A 25,102-nucleotide genomic window follows, 5' to 3' on the forward strand; every position below is an offset into this window, starting at 1 on the left:
CTCTGTGACTGTTCTTGAATGGCCCAGCCAGAGCCCTGACTTAAACCCAATTGAGCATCTCTGGAGAGACCTAAAATGGCCATCCACCAACGTTTACCATCCAACCTGACAGAACTGGAGAGGATCTGCAAGGAGGAATGGCAGAGGATCCCCAAATCCAGGTGTAAAAAACTTGTTGCATCTTTCCCAAGAAGACTCATGGCTGTATTAGCTCAAAAGGGGGCTTCTACTAAATACTGAGCAAAGGGTCTGAATACTTAGGACCAGGTGATATTTCAGTTTTTCTTTTTAATAAATCTGCAACAATTTCAAAAATTCTTTTTTTTGGTCTGTCAATATGGGGTGCTGTGTGTACATTAATGAGGAAAAAATTAATGTAAATGATTTTAGCAAATGGCTGCAATATAACAAAGAGTGAAAAATCGAAGGGGTCTGAACACTTTCCGTACCCACTGTAAAACACTTTAATCTGTGCTGTTGTGAATCGGTGAATGAGACAGAGTTATTCTGTCCCATTACACACTGAGAAACAACACACGGGGGCGCTCTCCTGTTCCGATCAGCCTTTTGTGCGACGCGCGCACACCTTCTCGGCGCTCTTTCGATGACGTGCACTCTCACGTATAAGTCGCTTCTTTCAGGAGCGCGCACGCCTGGATACAGACGCCGGTTTCTTCGGCGCTCTTTGTGCGGCGCGCACGCTTGGTTGTATGTAACATGGCGCAGTCCAGACGGCGCTGTTGACAGGCAGTTCGATTACAGCGACAAGGAGCGCAAGACGTATACTTTTCTCATCGTAATATAAGGGACCGGAGCGGAACGCAGCCTCTTGCCGGCGTTAGCAGTCTTGCGTTTGCGAAAGGAAGCCTCATTGCTTTGGAGGGTCGCACTTGCCGACAATAAGAGCGGCGGGGCGCATTGTTCCCCTCGAGGATTCCCGGCGCGCGCACACCGCACGGCACATTTATTCCCGGTTGTTCCATCCTGCAGAGAAACGCCGGCGACTGGAATAAAGAGGAAAATCATGGCTGCTGCGTTCGTAGTAGACGGCAGCATCATGGAGGGGGTGAGTAGGGCGAAGTGTTGTCGCCGAAGCCGTCCGTTTGGCCGAGCTCCGCCAGTGTGCTCACACATTGTTTTGTTTCCCCGTAGGGCGGACAGATTCTCCGGGCGTCCGCAGCTCTCAGCTGCATCCAGGGCTCGTCCATCAAGATTGAGAAAATCCGAGCCGGGAGGAGCACGCCGGGCTTGAGGTAAACCACAGTGGGCCAAGCGAATGAGACCAATGGAGAGAGAGGGAGGATTGGAGAGCTGCGGCAGAGCTCAGGATCGCCATTCTAGCAAGTGGGGGTAGAGGGGAGAGAAGCAGTCGTGGCTTCCAGTCCGTTGGGTGTGGAGCTCGAGGTCCGGTCAGATATTCAAGTCCAAATTGATCGATCGGGATCTTTAAGACTCCTTTAGTAAATGGCTTTGACTGTAGAACTACGTAAAATCGATACACATTTAAAACGGGAGACAGAAAATCGACACGACTCTTCCCATCAGTATTAACTCGAGATATTCATTTTTTATAGTTGCCGTACGTTGCATTTATTTGCTTAGTAGACGCTTTTGACCAAAGTGACTTAAAAAAAAAAAAAAAGTGGTCAACATAATCGAGTAAGCATCAGTTTGGGGGGGGGGGACTGTTTGGGAGCAAGTGTGACAGCACAAGGGTACAACATTGATCACCTCAAGTGAAGAGCCCAGAGCAAAATCAAAGTGAGTTAAGAATTCCTAGATCGTAAAAGTCTAACATCTAAGACGGACAGGAATTCACAGCACGAGTTCTCAAATGTTACTAAAGACCCTGATTGAGTCAAAAATTTGAATGGAGGTGAGCAGATCATTCCATTAGCTAGGCGCTATGTATGAAGAGTCTGGAGCAGTAAGACCTCACAAGTGTCTCCATGTATATTGGTGCTGACCCATTGATTGCTCTGTAGGCAAGCATCAAGAATTTGAACTTAACACTAGCGCTACAAGGAGCCAATATAGTAACCTGAAGAGAAAATTGATATATGTCCACCTCAGCTGGTTGAATACCAGATGTGTGACTGCATTTTGATTCGTCTGCAGCGGCTTGGTGACACATACAGGTACTCCAGCAGAGAGCTGCAGTAGTCCAGACATGACGAGACCAAATCAGCTCAAGTCTGATATTGCAGGTGTTGGGTGTAGCATGAATTGGAATGACTGAGAGACAGTTGCAGCGTGGTCAGTGACGGCCAGCTGATCATTAATGAACCAGCCTGAATGAAGATGAGGATTGAATAGATGGATGAGCTGGCATAATGAGAAGGTATGTGTTTGCCAAGTTGAGCTGGAGATGGTGTTTCTTTGGCTAGGCTGCAATATTGCCGAGATGTACAGAGGTTCTACCTGTGTGGTCCTCTGGAAGGAACAGCAGGTAAATAGCAGTGATAGGAGATACCATGGGACAGGAGGAGGAGGATGATGATGATGAGGAGGAGGAGGAGGCCTAGTGAGTAGGTGTATCAAAACAAGAGTAGAGGGCCTAGCACTGACCCTAGGGGCACCTTTGTGCCTGGTCTCTTTTAAAGTGGTTTTGGGCAGTGACTACTCACTCACTTTAAATTGAAAAGAAGCTGTGACTTGGGAGCCAGTGCAGACAAACCTGGATGTGTGTATTTGTTATAATTTGAGAGAAAATGGTTGTATTGCAAGAATGTGAGTTGTGTCCTGGGCCTTTTTTATAAAAAATATTTGAACAGATTTGTATATCTTGGCAGAGAGGGAGAGAACACACTTTATTTGTCTCCAGGGAGAAATTTTTCTTTTTACAGAAGCTCAATTAGTAAATACAAACACACACTAGAATGACTAAAAGAAAATTAAAAAGACAGAACATGTCTGACTTGGTAGTCCCAGTAAGGCACTATACAGGTGTATTGCTATTGATATAAAGGAGCCCCCCGATAGCATTTCTTGTGCTGAAAGTCCTCTGCGTTTTGTGCGTCAGAAAGAGGATGTGCAGCATTGTTCATAATGGCACTTTGCTTTAATTCTCTCCTTTGCTATGACCTCCAGGAGGTCCAGAGTGCATCTCATAACTAAGCTTGCCCTTTTAGTTAGCGTGTTGATTTGGTGGCCCTTTCTTGAAGGGATATTACCAGCACAGCACACCGGCCATCGGAGTTACAGAAGATGTGAAGGACGTCGCATGTCTGCTCTGCCCTGCCCTTTCCTCAATAGTTCATCTGTGTTCTGAGACCAGTCCACTCTGTCATTGATGTCAACTCCAAAGTACTTGTAGGAGTGGACAGCCTCTACAGAATAACGAATAGGCTGTTTGGTGCAGTGAAAGTCAATAAGCTGTTCCTTGGAGTTGCTGATGTTAAGTTACAGACGATTCTTCACCCAACTCGTATTCTTTGTCTCATCTCCCTTATCGGTAAACCTGAGAAGTGCAGAATCATCTGAGAATTTCTGCAAGGGACATGACTTGGTGTTCTAGTTCTAGTTGGAGGTGTAAAGAGAGGAGGAGGCGGCAGGACTGATTTTTTTGTGGTGCTCCAATGTCTGTCGCAAAGTTTCCAGTGTCATTAAGTATAACATCAGAAGGGTCATCACCATTGGAGAAGCGCTATCTGGCTTGAGTGGTGGGATTATAACACTCGGGTACCAACAGCATATATAAAGGCACAAAAACCATTTTTCTTCTTTCTTTGATTCTTGAACACAAAATGTGAAAAAAAGGGAATTTTAAATATACTGGCATCAGATCTAGGCATTGGGCAGAACCAGAAAAATAAATGTATTTGGACCCATGCTTAAAAGTTGCACCTCCTATGCTAGTTTCATAGCTCCTAATAAAGCAGTGTCATGTCATGTGCACAATTTAGTACAATGTCCGTGTACGGTACTTGTGTCTTTTTTTAATTTTTTGGTAAGTCATTCCTTAATCTGTAACCATTTTTGGAACGATATGGTCAGAGTGGTCTTGTTGACAGATTGTCCTGCTGCCCTGCTAACCTGTCGGCTTTTGTTTGTTTTTGACCCCCAGGCCCCAGCATCTTTCTGGACTTGAGCTGGTCCGAGATTTGTCTGATGGTCGACTTGAGGGAGCTGAAGTCGGCTCCACTGAAATAACACTGTCTCCTGGTAAAATCAAAGGAGGGAATCACATAGCAGACACCAAAACTGCTGGGTAAGCGTTTCACCAACTTGCACGTTGAGATCATTTGCTCAGTTGAAGCGTTTAAAAGACAAGTGGGGGCTGGAAGTGTGTGTGTGTGTGTGTGTGTGTGTGTGTGTGTCTATAAATGGGGACACGTTTCAGGGGTTTGTTATGCAGAGTAGTGGATCAGTGGTGCCTGTAGGGGGTAGGAAACAGAAGAGGAAAAAATGACGACCGTCGGATGAAGTGTTCCTTTAACTCTTTGAGGGCCCTTTTTTGTTTCTTTTCTCCCAGGGCTGAATATTTTTTTCCAAAAACTAACTTTTTTTTAAATCAACATCGACAACAAATATTAACTTTTTTTATGTTGTACGAGCCTGCATACTCTGATTTCACAGACATGTTACACAGCAAAGTCCTGCCAAGTCTGATCTCGCTCTAAGCGGCCAATTTACATGCATGGCCGTGTTGCACTCCTCACAATACGTGTTGCACTGGCGTCTCCTGTTCAATTGTCCGTTGCTGCACTTTCTGACGTATATTGTTCGTGTGTACTGTCGTGAGACAAGTCACCCGTTTGACATCGTGCCATTGCCACCTGCATGAAAACCGTATTGTCCCCTCTTTTCATCTTCAGGCCTGTGTCTCCTGTTCACCCTCACTGTGCCACAAGCTCCAATTCCCCTGCTCTGTAGCTCCATGAACAATTCTGGGCATGTATAAAAGTCGTCCATGTATGCAACATGACCCAAATGTTCATAGCCCTGAAGCAGCTCCAGCACAACCCGACTTGTCAAGGGACAGTTCTCTCTTTGACACAAATACTTTCCTGTATATGCGATTACTTTCAGGCCGAAACCAGTGTTTGCTTCTGCCAGTACAAAATCCTTTATGCCATACTTTGTGGGCTTGTCTGGCATATATTGGCAGAAAAAAGACGTCCCAAGTGCGTTTTCTTTGGTATGCACTGTCGTTTTCTTTGTCATAAGTAGAGTAAATACATAATAATTTCATTGAATTAAAATACAGTAAAATGTACGGGTGCTCTCCAATGATGAATGATATTGATGATGATGTGCAGTACGATGCACAGGATTTAAAACTCCTCGGGTGGCACCTCCTCTTCAGGTGCTTCAGGAGGAGTCGTATCTTTGGACGGGTCGTCTCCCGTTGGGGTTTCGTGCTGGCTTTTCTTCTTAAGTTTCAGGAACATTGTGATGAGAAGTTGCTACATTGTCTCCTGTAGCGAACTGCTGGTACAATTTCCGTGCTTTCTCACGGCTGATGTTACCGTCCAAGGGGATGATGTTCTTCCCGCAGTCGGTGATCCACAATGCCAAGGCAGATTCCATCCTGACGATATTTTTATTCCTTCCGGTCGTTAACTTTTTGGCGCTATCACAGGAACTTACAGATACGGTACTCCAGATCGCTGCTTCCTTCTTCATGTAGCGTGTGGTGCTTTCATTAATGACATAGTGGCGCACTACTGCAGCATAACTTTTTAGTTCCCGGAGCAAATCCAGTAGTTCAACCCTCCACTGGAGTGTTTTAAACGTCTTCTGGTGCTTAGGCTCTGTGCCAGAAGCCTTAGAAGGTGGGCTTGTCTGGCATATATTGGCAGAAAAAAAGGCGTCCCTTTTATTTTATCATAGATTCATGCACAGACAAATCACGGCCAGGCTGATAAAATTGTTTGTGTTGGCTCCACAATGTCAAGCAGGGGCTGAACTTTATACGTGGGGTTATAGCCTGGCTCACACCCCGGGATTTGCTTCTGATTATCACAGAAGTGAATAAAACTTTGCAGCAGCACATACCTATCACTGGCATAACCTGGGGACAGAGCACGTTTGGACCAATGCTGCCTGAAGTTCTATCACCAGTCCAGCCCCATCTCTAGTTGTGATGCCACAAAGCCCTTCATCTCGTCTCTTGTTGTGGGTTTCCACTTTGTAAAACGAGAATGCGGTGCAAGCGCAGCCTGCAATTCAAAACAATTGCTCTGCATACCCGTTTGTCTCATCTGACAGTAGCTGAAAAGCGGCATCAGGAGAGAGCAGCCTGAAGTAGTCCAGCGGCTGGTAATCCTTCGTGTCTGACAACAAGCCGTGCTGTCTTGTGAAGTCCGGCAGCCAGTTTGGCTCCCACGGATCAATGTCTGGGTATTCCTCCCACACGAACCTTGCCAGAGGTGCGTCGTTTGTGCGGATGTGCTCCGCTGGGGTGGCATCGGCTGGTGTCCGATCAGCTGATGCCAGTTCCTCACTCTCCTGATCACTCTCAACAAAATCAGATTTTGAAAAATCAGAATCCGACTCTGCAATAATGCGCAAAACACTGTCTGCTGAGTATTTTGTTTTCTGCACTCGCTTTGCTCCCTCGTGACATGTCGATGCCATCTTGCCTTTGTTTACATCTCGTAACTCGCGCTCACGCAAGGATTAGATGGCGAGTCAATGAGTCTAGCATTCCTCCAAGCAGAGAGGGAAGGCCTGTGACGTAACAGGAAGTTTTGTTGCCATTAACAGCGGATTGTCGCCCTCCAACCCTGGAAGTCGGCAAAAGTTGACATCCGCCCTAAAAGAGTTAATAGACTTCACATACTAGTCCAGGTGTCTCTTTCATGGCGTCATTCCTTTTATTAAATCAGAAATACATTTTTTTCTAATTGACTATCGTTAAAGTTAACCGAAAAATGTTGTGTTTAATCAAAGTAAATGTTGTTCCCCCTTATTAGGCGGAGGCTAAGGAACCGCACTGACAATCGGAAGGTAGCCGGTTCGAATCCCGTAAAATGCCAATAGGGACTCTGCTGTGTTGGGCCCTTGAGCAAGGCCTTTAACCTGTGATTGCTGAGCGCTTTGAGTAGTGAGAACAGCGCTATATAAATGCAAAACGAGATTATTCTGAGGTCAAGTCGATGGCTTCTCATGAGTTGTATTTTTTATTTAAGCCGCTGTCTTTCCTCAATATCCACTCTTCACGAACGATGACAATGGAGGTCACTCCCTGTGCCTTTGGGTCAATCTGTCCGAGAGTACAACATGGTTTCAGATTATTTTTTTGGGGGGGGATTCAAGGCATTCTGTGTGCTTTGCATTTTGTCTGCTTTTCATACTTCTGGTTGCCAAGATCAATCGGGCTTTGAGCTGGAAAGCTGTCAAGTTGTTTTTATGTTAACAAAAAAAGGTCAGTTTGAGGTCCTTCATTTTCAAATCTAAAACTTTGTTTTATTCTTGTTCTTCAGGAGTGTCAGCTTGCTGCTTCAGGTGGCTCTGCCTTGTGTGCTGTTTGCGGATTCACCGTCAGTGCTGTGTCTCAAGGGGGGCACAAATGCTGAAATGGCCCCTCAGATTGACTACACTTTGTCGGTGGGTACAAACCTGTAACTGTCTTGTTAGGCATGAGTTTTATTGAAACCAAGTATTGGAATTTTTATTTAATGGAAATGTGTTTTACCTATTAAGCTTTCTTTTAAAGTTTGTAGCCTCTTGTGGCCATCATTAGGAAATGTACAAATTTCCTTTTTTAACCGCTCATATTAAAGGATTTTATTAAGTTTAAATTAAACTGACGGTAGAATGCTTTGCTTGGGTCTGTCAGATGAAAATAATTTTAAGATTTGTTTTAGTAGCAACTTCATCTGCTCCTGTTATTCAGTATTTATGACCAATTCTATGATTTTTTTTTTCAGGTGTTTAAGCCAATTGCAGAAAAATTTGGTGTGAAATTTGACTGTAGTTTAAAGATGAGGTAAGGACGAAGTTATGTTGGTGATTTATAATACTTGATTAGCAGACCCCAGACAATACAACTAAAGCACCTTCACAATCGCATACAAACACAAAGCAGGTTGCTAGACGGAGTGTCCATACTCCCAAGTGGCAGACGTTTAGTTTTCTGATGGAAGCTACACAGTTCAGCACATTCTCCATTTTGAGGTTCCTGCTGTCCAGTCATTAAATTATGTAAAATCAAAAACCACTTTTTTGCAGTTGTACTCTTCAAGAGTGTATTGATGGTTCCAGCTTAGGTTCTGAGGAAAGCCGTTTGCTGCCTGTGGTGGTCCTTCGCCAGGGTTTGCTGTGCATTCATTATAATCTACATGGCCTGCAGTAATGGCAGCAGAAGAGTGAGTAGCCATTAGGTAGTGCACGGCTTGAATAGTCATGAACACACTTGTGGTGGAGAGTCAGCAGGGTGTAATGATTTCAAGCTGTCGGCAATAGTGTGGCAGCAGACTCTGTCAAAATGCAAGTGCGAGAATGATTCAGGTTTGGAGTTCCCTGCACGTTCTCATTTATTTATTAAGCAATTTTTTGTGTACATTTGGCAGATGACAGCCAATACCACATGTGCTTCAGAAGCTAAGCCAGTTCAGTCCTGGCCAGTAATTGCACGGGAGACCATCTGGGAAAGCTTGGGTTGCTACTGGAAGACATGTTGGTGAGGCCAGCAGGGGGCGCCTACCCTGTGGTTTGTGCGTGGACCCCATTGCCCCAGTGCAGTGACACGGACACTGCTATAAAAATGGTGCCGTCCTTCAGATGAGACGTAAAACCAAGGTCCTGACTCTCGGTGGTCATTAAAGATCCATGGGCATGTGTTGAAAAAGTCCAGGCTAATGTCCCATCCATTCTGGTCCCCTAATCATCCCCGGTCTCTAATTGGCTATCTCTAACCCCTTCAACCCCTAGTTGCTCATACGCAGTGAGTGTACTGGTGCATCATTCGTTAGTGCTGGCTGAAGTGGCTCCACACTCACTCAAGTGCACTGAGAAGTGAGAAAAGCGCTATATAAAGTAAAGAATACTATACTCCGCAAAAAAAGAAACGTCCTCTGACTTTCAACTGTTTTTACTTTCAGTAAACTTAATGTGTAAATATTTGTATGAACACTAAAAGGGTCAACACCATAAGACATAAACTAAAAATGTTTCACAATGTGTCCCTGAATGAAGGGAGGCCCAAAATCCAAAGTACCAGTCAGTCTCTGGTGTGGCCACCAGCTGCTTGAAGTACTGCAGTGCATCTCCTCCTCATGGACTGGACCAGATTTGTCAGTTCTTGCTGTGAGATGTTACCCCACTCTTCCACCAAGGCACCTGCAAGTTCCTGGACATTTCTGGGGGGAACGGCCCTAGCCATCGATCCAAATCGATCCAACAGGTCCCAGACGTGCTCAATGGGATTGAGATCCGGGCTCTTCCACTGCGAGGATGATCAGCTGTCCTTCCTGTCTCCCTGTAGCGCTGTCTTAGGCGTCTCACAGTGCGGACATGGCAATTTATTCAGCAGTTCTCATGCCTCCCTGCAGCAGGCCTAATGCACGTTCACGCAGATGAGCAGGGACCCTGGGCATCTTTCACAGTCGGTAGACAAGTCTCTTTAGTGTCCTGCGTTTTTAGAACTGTGACCTTAAATGCCTACTTTCTGTAAGCTGTTAAGGTCTTAACGACCATTCCACAGGTGCATGTTAATTAATCGATTATGGTTAATTGAACATGCATGGAAAACATTGTTTAAACCCTTTACAATGAAGATCTGTAAAGTTATTTGGATTTTTAAAACATTATTGTTGAAATGCACAGTCCTGAAAAAGGGACGTTTCTTTTTTTGCTGAGTATATTATTCTAAAGGATGAATAGTATAATTATAGCTTTGCAATAAGTAATTCAGAGTTATTCTGGTGAGTATGATTTGACATCTGATGTATACTTTAGACTGCGGTGGGCTGGCGCCCTGCCCGGGGTTTGTTTCCTGCCTTGCACCCTGTGTTGGCTGGGATTGGCTCCAGCAGACCCCCATGACCCTGTAGTTAGGATATAGCGGGTTGGATGGATGTATACTTTAGATACAAAGATGGAACTTTATTTGTCCCGGGGGAAATGTAGTTTTTCACTGAAGCTCATTAAATAAATACTTTAGATAGATAAAATCCTTACGGATACCCACACACTATTCTGAACACACACAAACTTCTGACTTGGCAGTCCCAGTGAGGCATTATCCAGGCATATTGTCGTTGGCATAAGGGAGCTCCATTCCTGTTTCTTGACAACATCACTTGCTTTAAATTTGACTTGGTGAAGCTCATAGAAATAAAACAACAATACAAGCACATAACAATGGAAAACTATAATCTTCATTCATCAACAAAAACAAATATATATATATATAATATGAAAAGTAACATGCAGCAAAACCACAATATAAAAAAGTGTATTTGAAAACGTATGTATACAGTACATTAACAAATGTATAGACTTATTATAAATTAGGCTCTTTAAAGTGTCTATTAATAAAGAAATGAAGGGGAATTAAATACGTTGAAATAATTCTGGCTTCCAATACAAAAAGGAAGATGAAAATTGCAGTCTATGCAGATTCGGCCTACATTTGTACAAATGGCTGTCCAGTCTCTCCTTGAGCTTTCCATAACATGCCACGCCACACACACATACGGCAAAATACGATTCCTGCATTAATAAGTAATAAAACCTTTCGCATCCCTATAAAGAACGTGCTGTGCTATCATGGTGGGGTTTTAGCTTTAGTTAAATGCTGAGACTGATGGGAAAGCTCATATATTGTCAAAATAACATTCTTAATTTCTCATTATTCTCCTTGGGCTTGGAATTCTATGTAAAGACGGTTAAGCCCAAGTGTCACGTTATGATGTTCACGTGTACAATACAAAGCTCAAGTAACGCTGTTTTCTTGCCATCTAGTGGATCATTCCGGGGGGGGGTGGGGATCAGAAATATTTGTTTACTTTCTGCCACTTTATTCTAATTTATCAATATTCATGAATAGGGTGTGACCTTCAACCAAAACACACAAAGGTGTGTAGTGTAAATGAGAAGCCGTAAAGCCGGTTTTAGAACAAACTGAAGCTGCACCATTAGTTGAATCAAGCCCTAGTGATGAAAATGTGAATTATCATGAAATGTTGCCATCGATGGTGAAACTGACCCATTTGGCACTGTACGACCAAACCGCTGTGATCTGTCATGTAAGTTTGGTCTCCTGAGTGTTCACCATGGTGCAAATAGGTGTGTGTCAAAAAGACAGAATGATCGCAAACAAGTAGGACAAGAACGATGTTCACAATACAGCAACTGTCAATGTCCTTGTCGGGGAAATTTGGAAGGCCTTGTGCTTATGGTAGTCCACAATAATGCAGTTGGTGATGTTGATCACGCAGATCAGATGCCGACATTCTAACCTCTCATGCACAAACAGTAGAAAAAAGTATAACCAAAGGACGTAAGAAGCGCTTCTCTACTGTCCCATCTGAAGGCAGGCTCTATTGTAGGCACGGAGCTGGACAGTTTGACATCCGTGGCAGAGCGACGGGCGCTGAGCAGACTTCTGTCAATCATGGAGAATCCACTGAACAGGATCATCTCCAGACAGAGGAGCAGCTTCAGCGACAGACTGCTGTCACCATCCTGCTCCAGTGACAGACTGAGGAGACCCCACACTATGCGACTCTTCAATTCCACCCTTAGGGGTTAAGTTACCATTATACAAAGTTGTCTGTTATACCTGCATTGTTGTCACTCTTTAATTTAATATTGTTCTTTATCAGTATGCTGCTGCTGGATTATGGGAATTTCCCCTTGATATTAATAAAGTGTCTGTCTGTCTGTCATCTATCAATCTATCATGTCAGGCTGTACTTTGTGTTGTAAATCTGCATCAGTGCAGTGCAGTCCTTTCTTACTGTATTTATGTTGACATTTTGGTATTTACCAATTTCTGTTACACAATATTCTTTCTCATTTTTCCAACAATTTTGGTTCGTTTTTCTTTATTCTAAAACAAATCCCATGAACAGTTTTTTTTCTATTCATCCATCAAATTATGTTGTCTTAGGATCCACATGAATCATCACAAACCCAAAAACTTTAACTTCTTTTCAGCTCTTTTTAAGTGCATGTCCTGTCCTCCTCAAAACCAATATTCCCTTTATTCAAGGGTCTGCTACATAAAAAGTTAGTTTTCTGAATATTCATGTGACTTTTGGTGAAACAGCATTTCCAGAATAGCAATGGAAACTGCTTTCCAAATTCACCGGTTACAGATGCCCTTACAGAGGATACGTTCTTGTAGCCTCCTGACTGTTGACACCAATGTTTTGTTAAATTTATGGAAAAGCAGTGTGATTTCACCTCTTCCTTCTCTTTACAGGGGCTACTATCCCCGCGGTGGGGGTGAAATTGTAGTGAGGACAAACCCGGTGAAGCAACTCACTCCAATCAACCTGACCGAGCGAGGCAACATTGTTAAAATCTACGGGAGGGCCTTCGTTGCTGGTGTGCTCCCCGACAAGGTGGGAAAGTGTGAACCGAGTCGGATAATCCTGTTTGATAGGATTAGACAAAAACGGCTTGTTACAAATTAGGTATGGTTGGATTTAAACCGGTTTGCTTTTCAGCGCAGTGGTGCTTCAAGTAACCGTTTTAAACTTCATACAATTATCACTGCTCTTGCCCAGCATTTAGTAAGAATCCACCCAATGCTGTTGGGACAGACCTCCAGCTCTTCATGACCCTGAATTGGATTAAATGGATTACAGAATGTTAGGCTAAAGAGACGTTTTGCTTATTGAATTGGGTCCAAATTCAGAGTCTCTAAATTTTGGCCAGTTGTGTAATGCTTTAAAGAATAAAAACGCTTTGGTGAAAGTTAAGAGAAAACCCAGGAGCTGAAAAGTTACAAAGAAACTGGAGCAGCGAAGTATCTGCAGAGGTATGCTAGCCCAGCCATGTGTGTTGAGATCAACTGTTTCTCGTGCTTATTTCAGATGATTTTGTAAGCTAAAGTGATGGTTTAAATAAATAGTTTATTTCCCTAACATCTTAAGTGTTAAGTAGATAAACCATTTCAAATTGCTCTCAGGTCTTGGAGAAATTTAATTTGATAACCCTGAGTTAGGGGAGAAATAAAATGTTTACAGTCATCTATGCACCCCGCTATATCCTAACTACAGGGTCACTGTTGAGGGGTCTGCTGGAGGCAATCCCAGCCAGCACAGGGCGCAAGGCAGGAAACAAACCCCGGGCAGGGCGCCAGCCCACCGCATCTACAGTCCTCAAATGTGTTTCATTTACTTTGGATTTTTTTCCACATCTCTTGGAGTTTCTTGGTCCTTTTTTAGCTTTTGTGTTTTAAGAATGGGTGGGCTGACTTGCTGAATGACCACTGGGAAGCAGGCTTGGCATCCAGGGAATCTTTTGGAGGAGCTGCAAAGAAGCTGGATGCCAAGCCTGCTCTTTACGTAATGATGTTATTTATTTATTTATTTTTTTTAGCTTGCCAAAGACATGTCAACAGCAGCTGTTCGATGTATCAGAAGGGAGATCAAAGACCTCTATATTAATATCCAGGCGGTGCGAGAAAGTAAAGATGAGGCCTGTGGAAACGGCAATGGCATCATGTGAGTGCAGAAACTGGGAGCCTGACCGGTTCACAGCCACAGTTGGTGTTGTTTTTTTTTTTTTAGATAAAATGGCCAGGGTGCTTTCTTTGATTTTATTCTCAATATTCTGTACATAAGTGAGAATTTAAACTTCTGCTTGTGAAAACACAATAATTATAAAAATGCTTGCCATGTTATGCATGTGACAAGTTAGTAAATGCAGAAAGTAATATCCAGCAGCCATACCACCTACACTTCAAAAGAGGTCATCCCCTTGAAACAAAGTATGTTCAAGTCCAGATGGGAGACCAACCAGGAATAGCTTGGTGTTGAGGTGAGGCCAGTAGGGGACGTTTACCCTCTGGGCAGAATGTGGATCTCAATGCCCCTGGGCAGATACTCGGCCTCTGTGCTGTAAAAATGGCACCGTCCTTCAGATGAGACGCAATACCGAGGTCCTGATTCTCTAGAGTTATAAAAGATCCCTGGGTGTTGTTTGTAAAGAGTAGCGTGTATCCTGATGTGCAGGCTAAATTGCCCACCATGGCCTGGTCATTCTAGCCCCATAATCATTCATTCTCTCTCTCTCTCTCTCTCTCTCTCTCTCTCCACCCCACCCCCATAATGTGTGGTGAGTGTATTGGCACAAAATGGCTGCCATCACATCATCCAGGAGTGGATGCTGCTCCATATTAGTGGTGTATGAAGTGGCTCACCACTCACTGCAGTGCTTTGAGTATTGGGAAAAGCACTATATAAATGTAAAGAATTATTATTAAATAATCTGTTCCTTAATTGATACATGATATTAATTAATGCTTTGAATTTGTGGGTTGTTTCTCAGTTTGCATGATTCTTTCTACCGTCCCAGTGGTTTTAAATATACTAATTTTATTTTCTAAAATTAACCTAATTTTATTCTAATTTCTTCTTTATTGACAAATCCACAATACCTTTGTTGTGCTTGAATTGATTTATGTATTTCTCCTTTTAGAATACTTGCAGAATCCTCCACAGGATGTATATTTGCTGGTTCTGCTTTGGGTAAAAAAGGTATGAATGTATATATATTTTTTTTACTTTCAAACTTCTCCATTTGTATTATGCACAGTATAATCTGCTATATTTTGAACCTGAGATCTACATTAAAATTTGTTATCTTTTGTTTAAAAGTCCACCTCTGCGTTGTGGCAAGTAGGTTTGGGGTCTTTAGATGTGAACTTGCTGGTAATTTGCAGTACCCCATAGAATCACTACAGCTTGTTAGGAACCATCTGGAAAAATGTCACCTAAAGAGACTTTTGAAGAGAAGAGACCAACCAGTTCAAAATATTGAACAGTTTATATTCAGATAATGTATGAATGTGACACTTCATTATTTATTTAGCAGACTCCATTATCCAAGGTGACTTACAAAAAAAGCAAGTTATAATGCATATAAGAATGATTAGAAGGTGCAGGCATCAAAAGCAAGAGGGAGTCTTCCTCCTTATACTACTACTTTGTAATTATACCTGCGACTATCTAAGACAACAGCAGCTGTCCTATTTAACAAAAAGAAATGTTTACAAAAACTGGCAAAACAGAGAGCAGGAATAGCCAAAGGGAGACCATTGCACAGAACAGAGATGCATTGTCCCACTCTTGGTAGGACAGTCAGGAGCAGTCCGATTATACTAGGGAATCCGTTCCCGGAAGGGTTTATCTATTTCTGGGAATTCGGGAATCCCGCATATCATTCCCGGGAATCCTGGGCTCCCGGGGATGACACAGTGCACGGGCATCTCACATGTGAACGGTTTTAGAAAAACTGACACTTATTTTTAATAAAACTACTGCTATACGTTGACACCAATAAAAGACTAACGTTAACTACAAGCAGTTCATGCTGTCAAATAAGTACTTGTATCTAGTTAGTTGTGGTAATAAGAGCGTAGAAAGCACAACGTGTCCAGCGTGCGGTCGTCCAGGTGAAGAGTACACCTTCGTGCAGAGAACGCCAGCCGCTGAGAAAGCACGCTCGGTCTCCACTGAAGTAGGCAGCACAGTCATCAGATACTGATACGCTTGTTCTGCACTACTTCCACGCTTGCCGGTACTTGGAAATGCCGCCATTTCAGCTTTTACTGATGCATCCAGTTTCTTGTCCTCATTCTGTGTGAGCAAGTTTCTTGGCACAGATAATGCGGATGCAACAGACTGACGCATTGCAATTTCAAGTTGCTGTTCAAAGCTGTTGTCTGAAGTGCAGACTCCTCCCAGTCCACTGTGCTCAGTCTTAGTGGGAGCTGGGAGACTGACGATGGCTGCTGGTCTGTTGTTGACTGAATTAATGAGCAACACGCTACACCATTTCCAACATTTCTTGATCGATTTTTACACGCTATATATGCGAGCTTGGCTGTTCCCATTCACCCGGGAATTACAGCAGTTTCATTCCCGGGAATGAAAAATGTCCGGGAATCCCGGATTCCCTAGATTACAGTGATCCCTCGCTATATCGTGCTTCGACTTTCGTGGCTTCACTCCATCACGGATTTTAAATGTAAGCATATCTAAATATATATCACGGATTTTTCGCTGGTACGTGGATTTCTGCGGACAACGGGTCTTTTAATTTCTGGTACATGCTTCCTCAGTTTGTTTGCCCAGTTGATTTCATACAAGGGACGCTATTGGCGGATGGCTGAGAAGCCAGCCAATCGGAGCACGTATCACGTATTAACTAAAACTCCTCAATTATATACGATATGCTTCCCACGCGGTGCTTCGCACACTTCAAAGCTCTAACAGCCCGTATTGATTTTTGATTGTTTGCTTTTCTCACTCTCTCTGACATTCTCTGCTCCTGACGGAGGGGCTGTTTGCACAGAGGCTGTTTGCTTAGAAGATACGGACGCTCCTCTAAAAAATGCTGAAAGACTACCTTCACATTGATCCCTTCATTGCTGCCGCTTTATCGCGGTGCTTTCATACTTAAAAGCCCAAACAGCACCTACTGATTTTTGATGGTTTACTTCTCTCTCTCTCTCTCTGACATTCTCTGCTCCTGACGTGCACCTTGAAGAGTAGGAGATGTTTGCATTCTTTTAATTGTGAGAAAGAACTGTCATCTCTGTCTTGTCATGGAGCACAGCTTAAACTTTTGACTAAAGGGTGTTATTTCACGTCTAGAAGGCTCCAATGATGTTAAAAAACGTATTTCGAAGTTTGTAAGCAGGTTTTCTATGCTCTAACTGCAAAAATATTAGATTTATTAATAAAGAATCCTACTTTGTGGAAATTCATTTATCTGTCTGGAGCGGATTAACCGCGATAAACGAGGGTTTACTGTATAACTGCGGAGAATATTTATAAACAGTGTGGGAGAGTTTCTAAGGGCTTAAAATATATAAAAATAACCAAACATATGGTTTCTACTTCGCGGATTTTCACCTATCGCGTGGGCTTCTGGAACGCAACCCCCGCGATCGAGGAGGGATTACTGTATACCTCTTAGTTCTGTATTCAACTTTTCTTCATGTCTGTGTGAAAAGTGATCCTCTCGTTGGGCCCTTTTAGGCCCTCCAGAGCAGACTGAATTCTTTGAGGCCAGGATTCAACAAGGTGCTGGAAATTTGTCTTACGGATTTTGCCCAATGCTGATTGGACAGTCTCAGTTTTTTGGCCAAGCATTTATGCGACAAATCTCATGCTTCACCTCATCCCTAAAGTGCTATGTTGGATTAAGATCTTTTTATGAGGTCTGCCAAATTAATTCTGGAGGGCCGCAGTGGCTGTAGGTTTTTGTTCCAACCCTCTTTCTTAATGAAGTCCATTATTGCTGTCAAAGCACTTTCTGCAGAAGCTACATCTTTATGCAGCACTTTTCAGATTTCTCACCCTAAATTGCTTATTTTAGTCTAAAACCGGTGCATTCGGTCCTTTAACTGCTTGCTATTAGTAATAACATGCAAATTAGAACATTTGAATAATCTGGACGAGAACAGGCCATTCAGCTCATCAAAGCTCACCAGTCCTATCCACTTAATAACATTGTCTGTCAGTTTTTGAATGTACCTGTAGTCCAATGTCTACCGTACTACTTGGTCACTTATTCCAGGTGTCTATAGTTGAACAATTTCCTAATGTATGACAAAGGAGCAAACAGCAGTTCTCCATCCAGCTTGTTTCCATTGACCCCCTGTGTGTATTCATCCTGAACTGTTTGGTTTAACAAAACACTTGGAAGGAAACTGAAAAGAAAAAAGTGAAGAATTCAGGCAAAAAATCAATTTGGGTGATATCCTTGGAAAAGGGAGAAACATTTTATGATATAAGAGCGACCTAACCTGACAGAATGAAAACTTAAAGATGAAACAAAATTTAAGTAAGAGGTGGTATTGGCAATATCTGTTTCCACTACAGCAAAATGGGTTGGAATAAAAACCTGCAGTCACTACGGCCATCCTGTTTAGATTGCATGACTAGAAATCGCAGGGTATGTCAAGTTAGATGACTCCCCGACGAGTTTTCGACACAGTTTCACATTTCAAAACTATTTCAAGCTCACCCATTTTTCTAAAAGTAAATAATGTGCTGCCTGACAGACCAGTGCTCATGTAAAGGCTTTATGAGCATGACGAGTCCAACCACAGTTTCATCCCTTTTGCTTTCTGTTGTGGTAGGAAAAACCGGTGACTTCCAACTGACGAATCTCTCCTCTGTTTATAAGATTCAAAACCTCCACGTTCCTTGTTATATGCCTTGTACTCCTGGGGAGTGCTCATTGGTTGTCGGCTCTGGCGGTGAGTGCTCATTGGTTGTCGGCTCTGGCGGTGAGTGCTCATTGGTTGTCGGCTCTCACAAGCACACAGAGCCTGTCCCAGTGATATAAGAGTAGTAGACTGGTGGCACTGACTTACTGGGGATGTCGGACTACATGACTGATATTCACTGTCACGCATTGCTATCACCTTCATCTCTCTAAAATGACGCAAATTAAGTCTGTGACTGAAAAGTGCTGCAGAAGTCATGTAACGTGACAGACTCTTGGAGAAGTTGTGCCTGTGGGCTTTGTAGTTGTTGCCTGACCCTGAATTGTAGAGAGACCGTTCTTATTAATTAAAATCTAACCAAGCAAAATTTCTGTCATTTTTATTTTTTAGGTGTCTATGCAGACAAAGTTGGGCTAGAAGCAGCTGAAATGCTTCTGAAAAATATAAGACATAATGGCTGTGTGGATGAGTTTCTTCAGGACCAGGTAATATGACAGTACAGATATTTTAGCAATAAATTGTGCCGGACTTGAACCAACCATGTCTTTTTATGTCTTTTTCTTTTAATCCAGCTTATCCTTTTTATGGCATTAGCAAATGGCACTTCAAGATTGCGAACTGGTCCTCTAACACTCCATACACAGACGGCGATACACATTGCAGAACAGTTAACCAAGGTAAGCACCACGGAGTGAGCCGTGTATTCACACTTGTCATTTGTGTGTTTAGTATTACGTAGGCAAGGTTGGGCACATCACTCTGATGTTCCTTTCAAGAGCATTTTCCACTCTACTAGTTTAGATACTCTGATTATTACTTTTTTCATTGTTTTCTGTCCGTGAACGGAGCCCCCGAACCATACGTTCTTGTACACTAATTTCACCTTCTGTTGAACCTTAATTTTTTTTCACTAATTAACAACATGGCTAAGAACCTAACCAACATGCTTAACAACATTCCTTGATGGATTTGCTATGACATTTTTCCAGTTTGGTGCTTTTAAAAAAAAACGAAAAAACAAACAGGATATGTTATTTAATATATTAAGTATTCAGCACCCAGTACACCGTTGGTTTAATACCAGCTATGCTACCCATCTAAGAAGGGTTGAAATCGGAGTAATCAACGTAGGCCGTACTGTTAAACTTTACAGAGCACCATCTATCGGCTTGTATTTTGTAATATATGTAATAATGAAATGCATTGCAGTTTTTAACTCCAACAAATGGTGCATCACACAAATTTTAAGTAATAAAATGCATTACTGCAAATGTTTGTGATGCACAATCTGTTGGGATGACAAATCCAATGCACATGTCTCTGTTATATGCCATTTGGTTTGGAATCTGTAAAAGTCGTGACTCACAGATACACAGACATTTATCCTTTTATTAAGGTGGGTATGAGAGAGTCAATAATTCTCCACACTGTAGTGATACTTTTGTTTGGGTTTGCTGTTCAGCTTTCACCATGAAAACATGAGGTGTCTGTGGTCTCAGTAGTAAAGTTTTCACCTTCATGCGTCAGTTTCTCTTGTTGTTTTCTAGGGGTAATTCAGGCCAATTTCACATTAGACAACTTTTCCAATGATTTTTCAGTCACAGTGTTCATTTATGTAATCTTAGCAAGTCATTGGGGTGCTTCTGTGAAGCAGTTAGTCTAATGTGACAAACCTCATGACTGAGACCAATTAGTCTGCGACTGGCTAGGATAAAGTCAAACTGGTTTAATATTCTTAATGGTCAGAGTAGTGGGCAGTGAGCTTGGGAGAGCTGACAATCAAGTGACCCAATGAGTGCTCTTTTGGAAGTACATGTGTGAAGCTCGTCTGTCTGATGTCTCATGTTTTAAATACCATAACTGAATGGGAAAAGGAATTAAAGAGTAGAGATCGCTGCTGAACTCGCTGCAACTTTTAATCCTCCTTAAAGGGCCAAATTGTCAAATGGTCAGGCAACACGCTATTGGCTGTAATTAAAATAAAGAACAAGCGCAAGATCCATTGGAAGATCGGCACTCGATCAGTAACTGTGACATGGGCTGCAATCTGCAGTTGTATAATTTGAGATGGTGCAGCGACAAGATCAGTGAATGCAATCGGCAAATCTGATATGCCCAGCGACTAAAAAGTCACATAATGTGCCTGCAACGTTAGACTTGCAGTCAACTTACTCAAAACAAAACTGTGGAGCAGAGTAATATTGGAGTTAAACACAATAATATACAGTGGAACCTCTGGTCACGAACGGCTCGGAACACATACAAATCGGGTTACAACCAAAAGGTTTGCCGAACTTTTGCATCTGTTCACGACCACACACTCGGGTGATGAACAAGCCAATTTCCCTTCCGGTTCGTACGCGCCATTGATTTCTGCACGTGTTCAGTCTCTCCCTGTGCAGCGAGCGAGAGGGTGCGAGAAGGCAGTTAAAGAATGCACCGGGGCTTGTTTTTAAAGAGACTGCTTCGAGCATTGTTTTAATCTCGTTGTATTTCAATGAAGAGTTTTTTCTATTGGATTTTAACCTCCACTTCACTATAATTTTTATGGGATCATTTATTTATTGAAGGATTCTGAAAGCACTGCACTTTAATTTGGACTTTTGTTTTGGATTGGATTTTAATAAAAGCACTTGGCACTTTTTGCACCATCCGATTGCTCCATCGTAGTGCCTCACTGTCGTGCTCATCGGTAACGTTACTGACAGTGACGGGTTTAAGGGCTCCCGGAAGCAAGATGGGAGCATGCAGCGAACCCGCATCGTCACAGACTTTACCTCAAAACTGTAAATCTCCTCTCCACCCAGTTCCTCCTCAATTCCTTCATGCCAGAACTCGACTCATACAAGGTTAGTTTTCTTGGTTGTTTACGGTTTAGTTTTTGTATAAATTACGGATTTTTCAAACGTTCATTTTTTTCCCTGTGCTTAAAACTCATTAAAGAAAAGTGTTTACAGTGAGCGGTTCGTAAGGCGGTAGCGTGAACTCTTGCAGTTAGTTTTCTCTGTTCAAGGTTTTCTCCGTGTTTTTACATTTAGTTTACTATTACACAGTGCGTTCTATTGTATAATTAACTATTTTTGTGCTTAAAAATCTTTAAAAAGAAAAAAAAAAAACCATATATATATATATATATATATATATATATATATATAATTTTTTTTTATATATTATTTACTTACATACAGCTCGTACGGTCCGGAATCAATTAATTGTATTTACATACAGTCTTATGGGAGAAATTAGTTCGGGTTACAACCAGAGTTTTGGAACAAATTACGGTCGTGACCGGAGGTTCCAGTGAACTGTATACCTCTAACTCCTTGTCGGGCAGCAATTTTCTAGGGGCGCCGTGAAAACTTTAATAAAATATTTTAAATTGCTAGTGTTTTTGAACTTTTGGTTGATTAAAAAGATATGTTTAAAAAATATATGTTGGAAAAACAGATAACGGTTAATCAGATTGTTGAATAAACGAATGTATTTATTTTGAATGCAAGTTAAAATTTTCACAGTTCACCATTCATCATAATATCAACACCAGCGATGTCAAAAACACGTCTTGTGAGACTTAAAAGTCCCGCTGTTAGAAGATCTCGCTCACTGTACGGATACAGAAATGAAGTCTAAGAAATGCGAGAGACTTCAAATGATTGACAAGGAAATGCGCGTCTGTCTTTCGAAAATTGATCCTCGCATCAATCTCATATGTGCTGAAAAACAATCTCGGCGTTCACATTAGTTAAATTTAAGATTTATCCTTTGGTTCTTTTATTAATGTCTTTCAAATTTGTAAAATTAACCGTTTTTTATTGGCGATTGTCCATAGATTTGTGTCGTCACGACTATGTATGGGCAGTCCCTCAGGTGCGCCGCGAAAGAAAATTTTTGGACTTAGTGCGCCGCAACTCGAAAAAGGTTGCCTTTCACTGCTCTAACTAGACTGGGACATTAAAAACAAAAAAAAAAAAACCTGAAAAGCATCAGGGAATAAGCAGTGTCGTCAATGCATCGACCCCCAGAGCGATACTAGAGCCACAGCTCAACATTTGTAAGTGCCAGACTTCTCTTTTATTGTTGTCATAAATTCACTCCTACAATAACAATGGCCACATGAATGAACAGAAGACCCCAGTTTCAGAGAGTCAGAGATTAGGTGCATACAATAAGCAGACAGGCCACACACCTATCAAAGTCAATCTGTAAAGAAAAATGATTAAACATCTGATAAGGTCTCACACGAGAGATTGGGTATCGAACTAAATGAGAACTGGGAAATTTAAGGGTGTAGTGTGTAGACGGGTGCAAAACTGGCTAAAACACAAGAAGCGTAAGGTTATGGTGTAAGAAACCTTATCGGAATTGGCTGATGAGAAGAGTGATGGCTGTGGGGCACTTGTTTTAATGAATGATCTGAGTGGAAATTTAAATAACAAGCTGGTTAAATGCTATGGGGAGTGGTCAGACAATCTGGAAATGGCCAAATGATTACTGTGGGACTTGGGCATTATAAGGCTTGGGCAGATAAGTGGCAGATGAAATGTCAGTAAATGTAAAGTGTTAGGTGTAGGATGTAAAAATGTTAGAATACACAATGGGAGGTCTGAAATTCGAAAGTGCACCTTATGAGAAGGACTCGGTAGTTGTAGTGGACTCGTCACTATCCACTTCCAAACGGGGTTCAGAAGCCATTAAAAAGGCTAACAGAATGTCAGGTTGTATAGCACCTTGACGTGTGGACTACAAGTCACAGGAGGGTCTGCTCAGGCTCACATTGGTGAGGCCCCTTCTGGTGTATGGTGAGCAGTTTGGGTCTCCAGGCTACAAAAAGGACATAACAGCACAAGAGAAGGTCCACAGAAGAGCGACGAGTGGGGCTACAGGGGACGAGTGATGAGGAAAGATTAACAGAGCTGAGCCTTTACAGGAGATGAAGAGGAGACCTGACTGAAGTGTTTAAAATGATTAAAGTAAGTAGCGCAGTGGATCGAGACGGCGACTTTAAAATGAGTTCATCAGGATCACGGGGACACAGTTGGAAACTTAAGTGTAAATTTCACACAAACATTAGGAAGTTTGTGTAAAGGAGAACCGCAGACACATGGAGTATGTGACCAAGTACAGTGGTACCTCGGTATACATCCGCTTTTGGAATAAGTCTAAGTTAGTATTTGGTATACGACTCGTGTGCTAGAACACCGCGCGCTACCCTTGATTACCTCTCTCGAGACAAAGCCACGACTGCCCACGAGCCTCAGTACGCCAGTTGCTAGCATTCAGTGAACAACCCGCGCTATAACTCTGTGAATTTTCGCGTGATTTTGTATTTTTTCGCGTAAATTTGAATGGATTGTTGAAAAGTATGAAGGTGGCATGCGTATCTGAGACATGGCTGCTGCATACCGTATGCCGAGAACGACAATATCTACAATTGTGAAAAACAAAGACGTTATTAAAAAGTAAAGTGAGGTGAAATTTTCATTTATTTCATCTAATTGCTTTTGTGTTTATATATTTTAGTATTAAGCAGTGTTTAAATTATTTTATACAACCCCATCAATGTAGAATATGCCAATAACAATAGGTTTTTTTTTTTTCTCTCTCAATGTAATCATTTTCCTTTTACTTCTTATGGGAAAAATTTGTTTGGTATAAGTCAGAGGATCTGGAATGGATTAAGGACGTATACCGAGGTACCACTGTAGAGTGGAGGACTTGAGGGACTTTCAATACTCGACTTGATATTGTTTTGAAGAAATTTAGTGGCTAGGATCGCACCGTAGGGACGAATGGTTTATTCTTGGCAAAAACGTTTCTGATGGTGCAATGAAACTGAAGCTGCACTCCTGATTTTTTTTGTTTTGTTTCAATTTTCCAGTTTATTGGCCTTGCAGGACACCCTGAGCTGGCTGTGCCAGTTTTGTGCCATCAGGCTGGTGATTCCTAGATTAGAATACCGTAGATGTGCAGCCTTTTGGTTTTTTTATCTGTAAATCTCTCCTCTCTTTTGTGTTTCAGGCCAAATTTACAATCACAAAGGCAGTAGATGACAATGCCAACAATGACACCCACATCATCGAGTGCCAAGGGATCGGGCTGACCAATGACAGGCTGTAAACGGGGGTTTTGTTTTGCTGCACAAGGGAGTTGCAACTTTTTTTTATCTTTCTTGACCTCTACAGTCAAATTTGCTTTTTTTTTTTTTTTTGGAAAAATGAACTGAAAATGGGAAAGAGGTCAAGGAGGGTCATCAAAATAGAAGGTTTTAGGTCTAGAACTGTATTTTTGAGAGGCTCAGTGGAAATAGTAATATTAATTTCCTTTCGGTTGTCTGCATAATACACATTTGAAAAGGAAGAAAAAAAAATGTTAGCAGTTGCCTGGCAGCCTGTGGTGCTCTGGGCTCCTGAAAGATGCATTGACGTTGGTGCCAGTGGAGGACTGTTGTTTGCACCCCATTAATAATGTAAGTTGCTCAGGGTTTTGCCTTATATCAAATAAAAGATTAGACTTTGATTTCTGTTTTTTTTTTTTGTTTTTATGTTATTGGAGAGTCGGGGCAACGTGGAAACCTGTACACTGCAGCGTTTCTTTGTTGGTGCCAGTTACTCCATTACTGTTCAGTGCACAATGGGAGTTGTGAAAGACGCCCGGACACAGAGAGACCCTGAGACAGCCAGAAGTCCCATCCCAAAATACTCCCTTTTATTTCTGCTCCTGCACACGGCACCAAAC

The 25,102-nt window shown here is 42.2% G+C and overlaps 1 protein-coding gene across 1 annotated transcript; it reads left to right on the forward strand.

Moving 5' to 3' along the window:
* Positions 1 to 644: 644 nt before the first annotated feature.
* On the forward strand, positions 645 to 24,875 carry rtca (RNA 3'-terminal phosphate cyclase). Its single transcript, XM_039767295.1, has 11 exons — positions 645 to 1,066; positions 1,153 to 1,253; positions 4,067 to 4,210; positions 7,431 to 7,554; positions 7,878 to 7,936; positions 12,380 to 12,521; positions 13,504 to 13,628; positions 14,605 to 14,663; positions 18,758 to 18,852; positions 18,940 to 19,044; positions 24,386 to 24,875. The coding sequence occupies exons 1-11, from the start codon at positions 1,025 to 1,027 to the stop codon at positions 24,482 to 24,484; spliced, it is 1,095 nt and encodes a 364-aa protein (XP_039623229.1). The 5' UTR covers positions 645 to 1,024; the 3' UTR covers positions 24,485 to 24,875.
* The last annotated feature ends 227 nt before the right edge of the window (positions 24,876 to 25,102 follow it).

Source organism: Polypterus senegalus, chromosome 10, assembly GCF_016835505.1.
Source record: "Polypterus senegalus isolate Bchr_013 chromosome 10, ASM1683550v1, whole genome shotgun sequence".
Taxonomy (NCBI): domain Eukaryota; kingdom Metazoa; phylum Chordata; class Cladistia; order Polypteriformes; family Polypteridae; genus Polypterus; species Polypterus senegalus.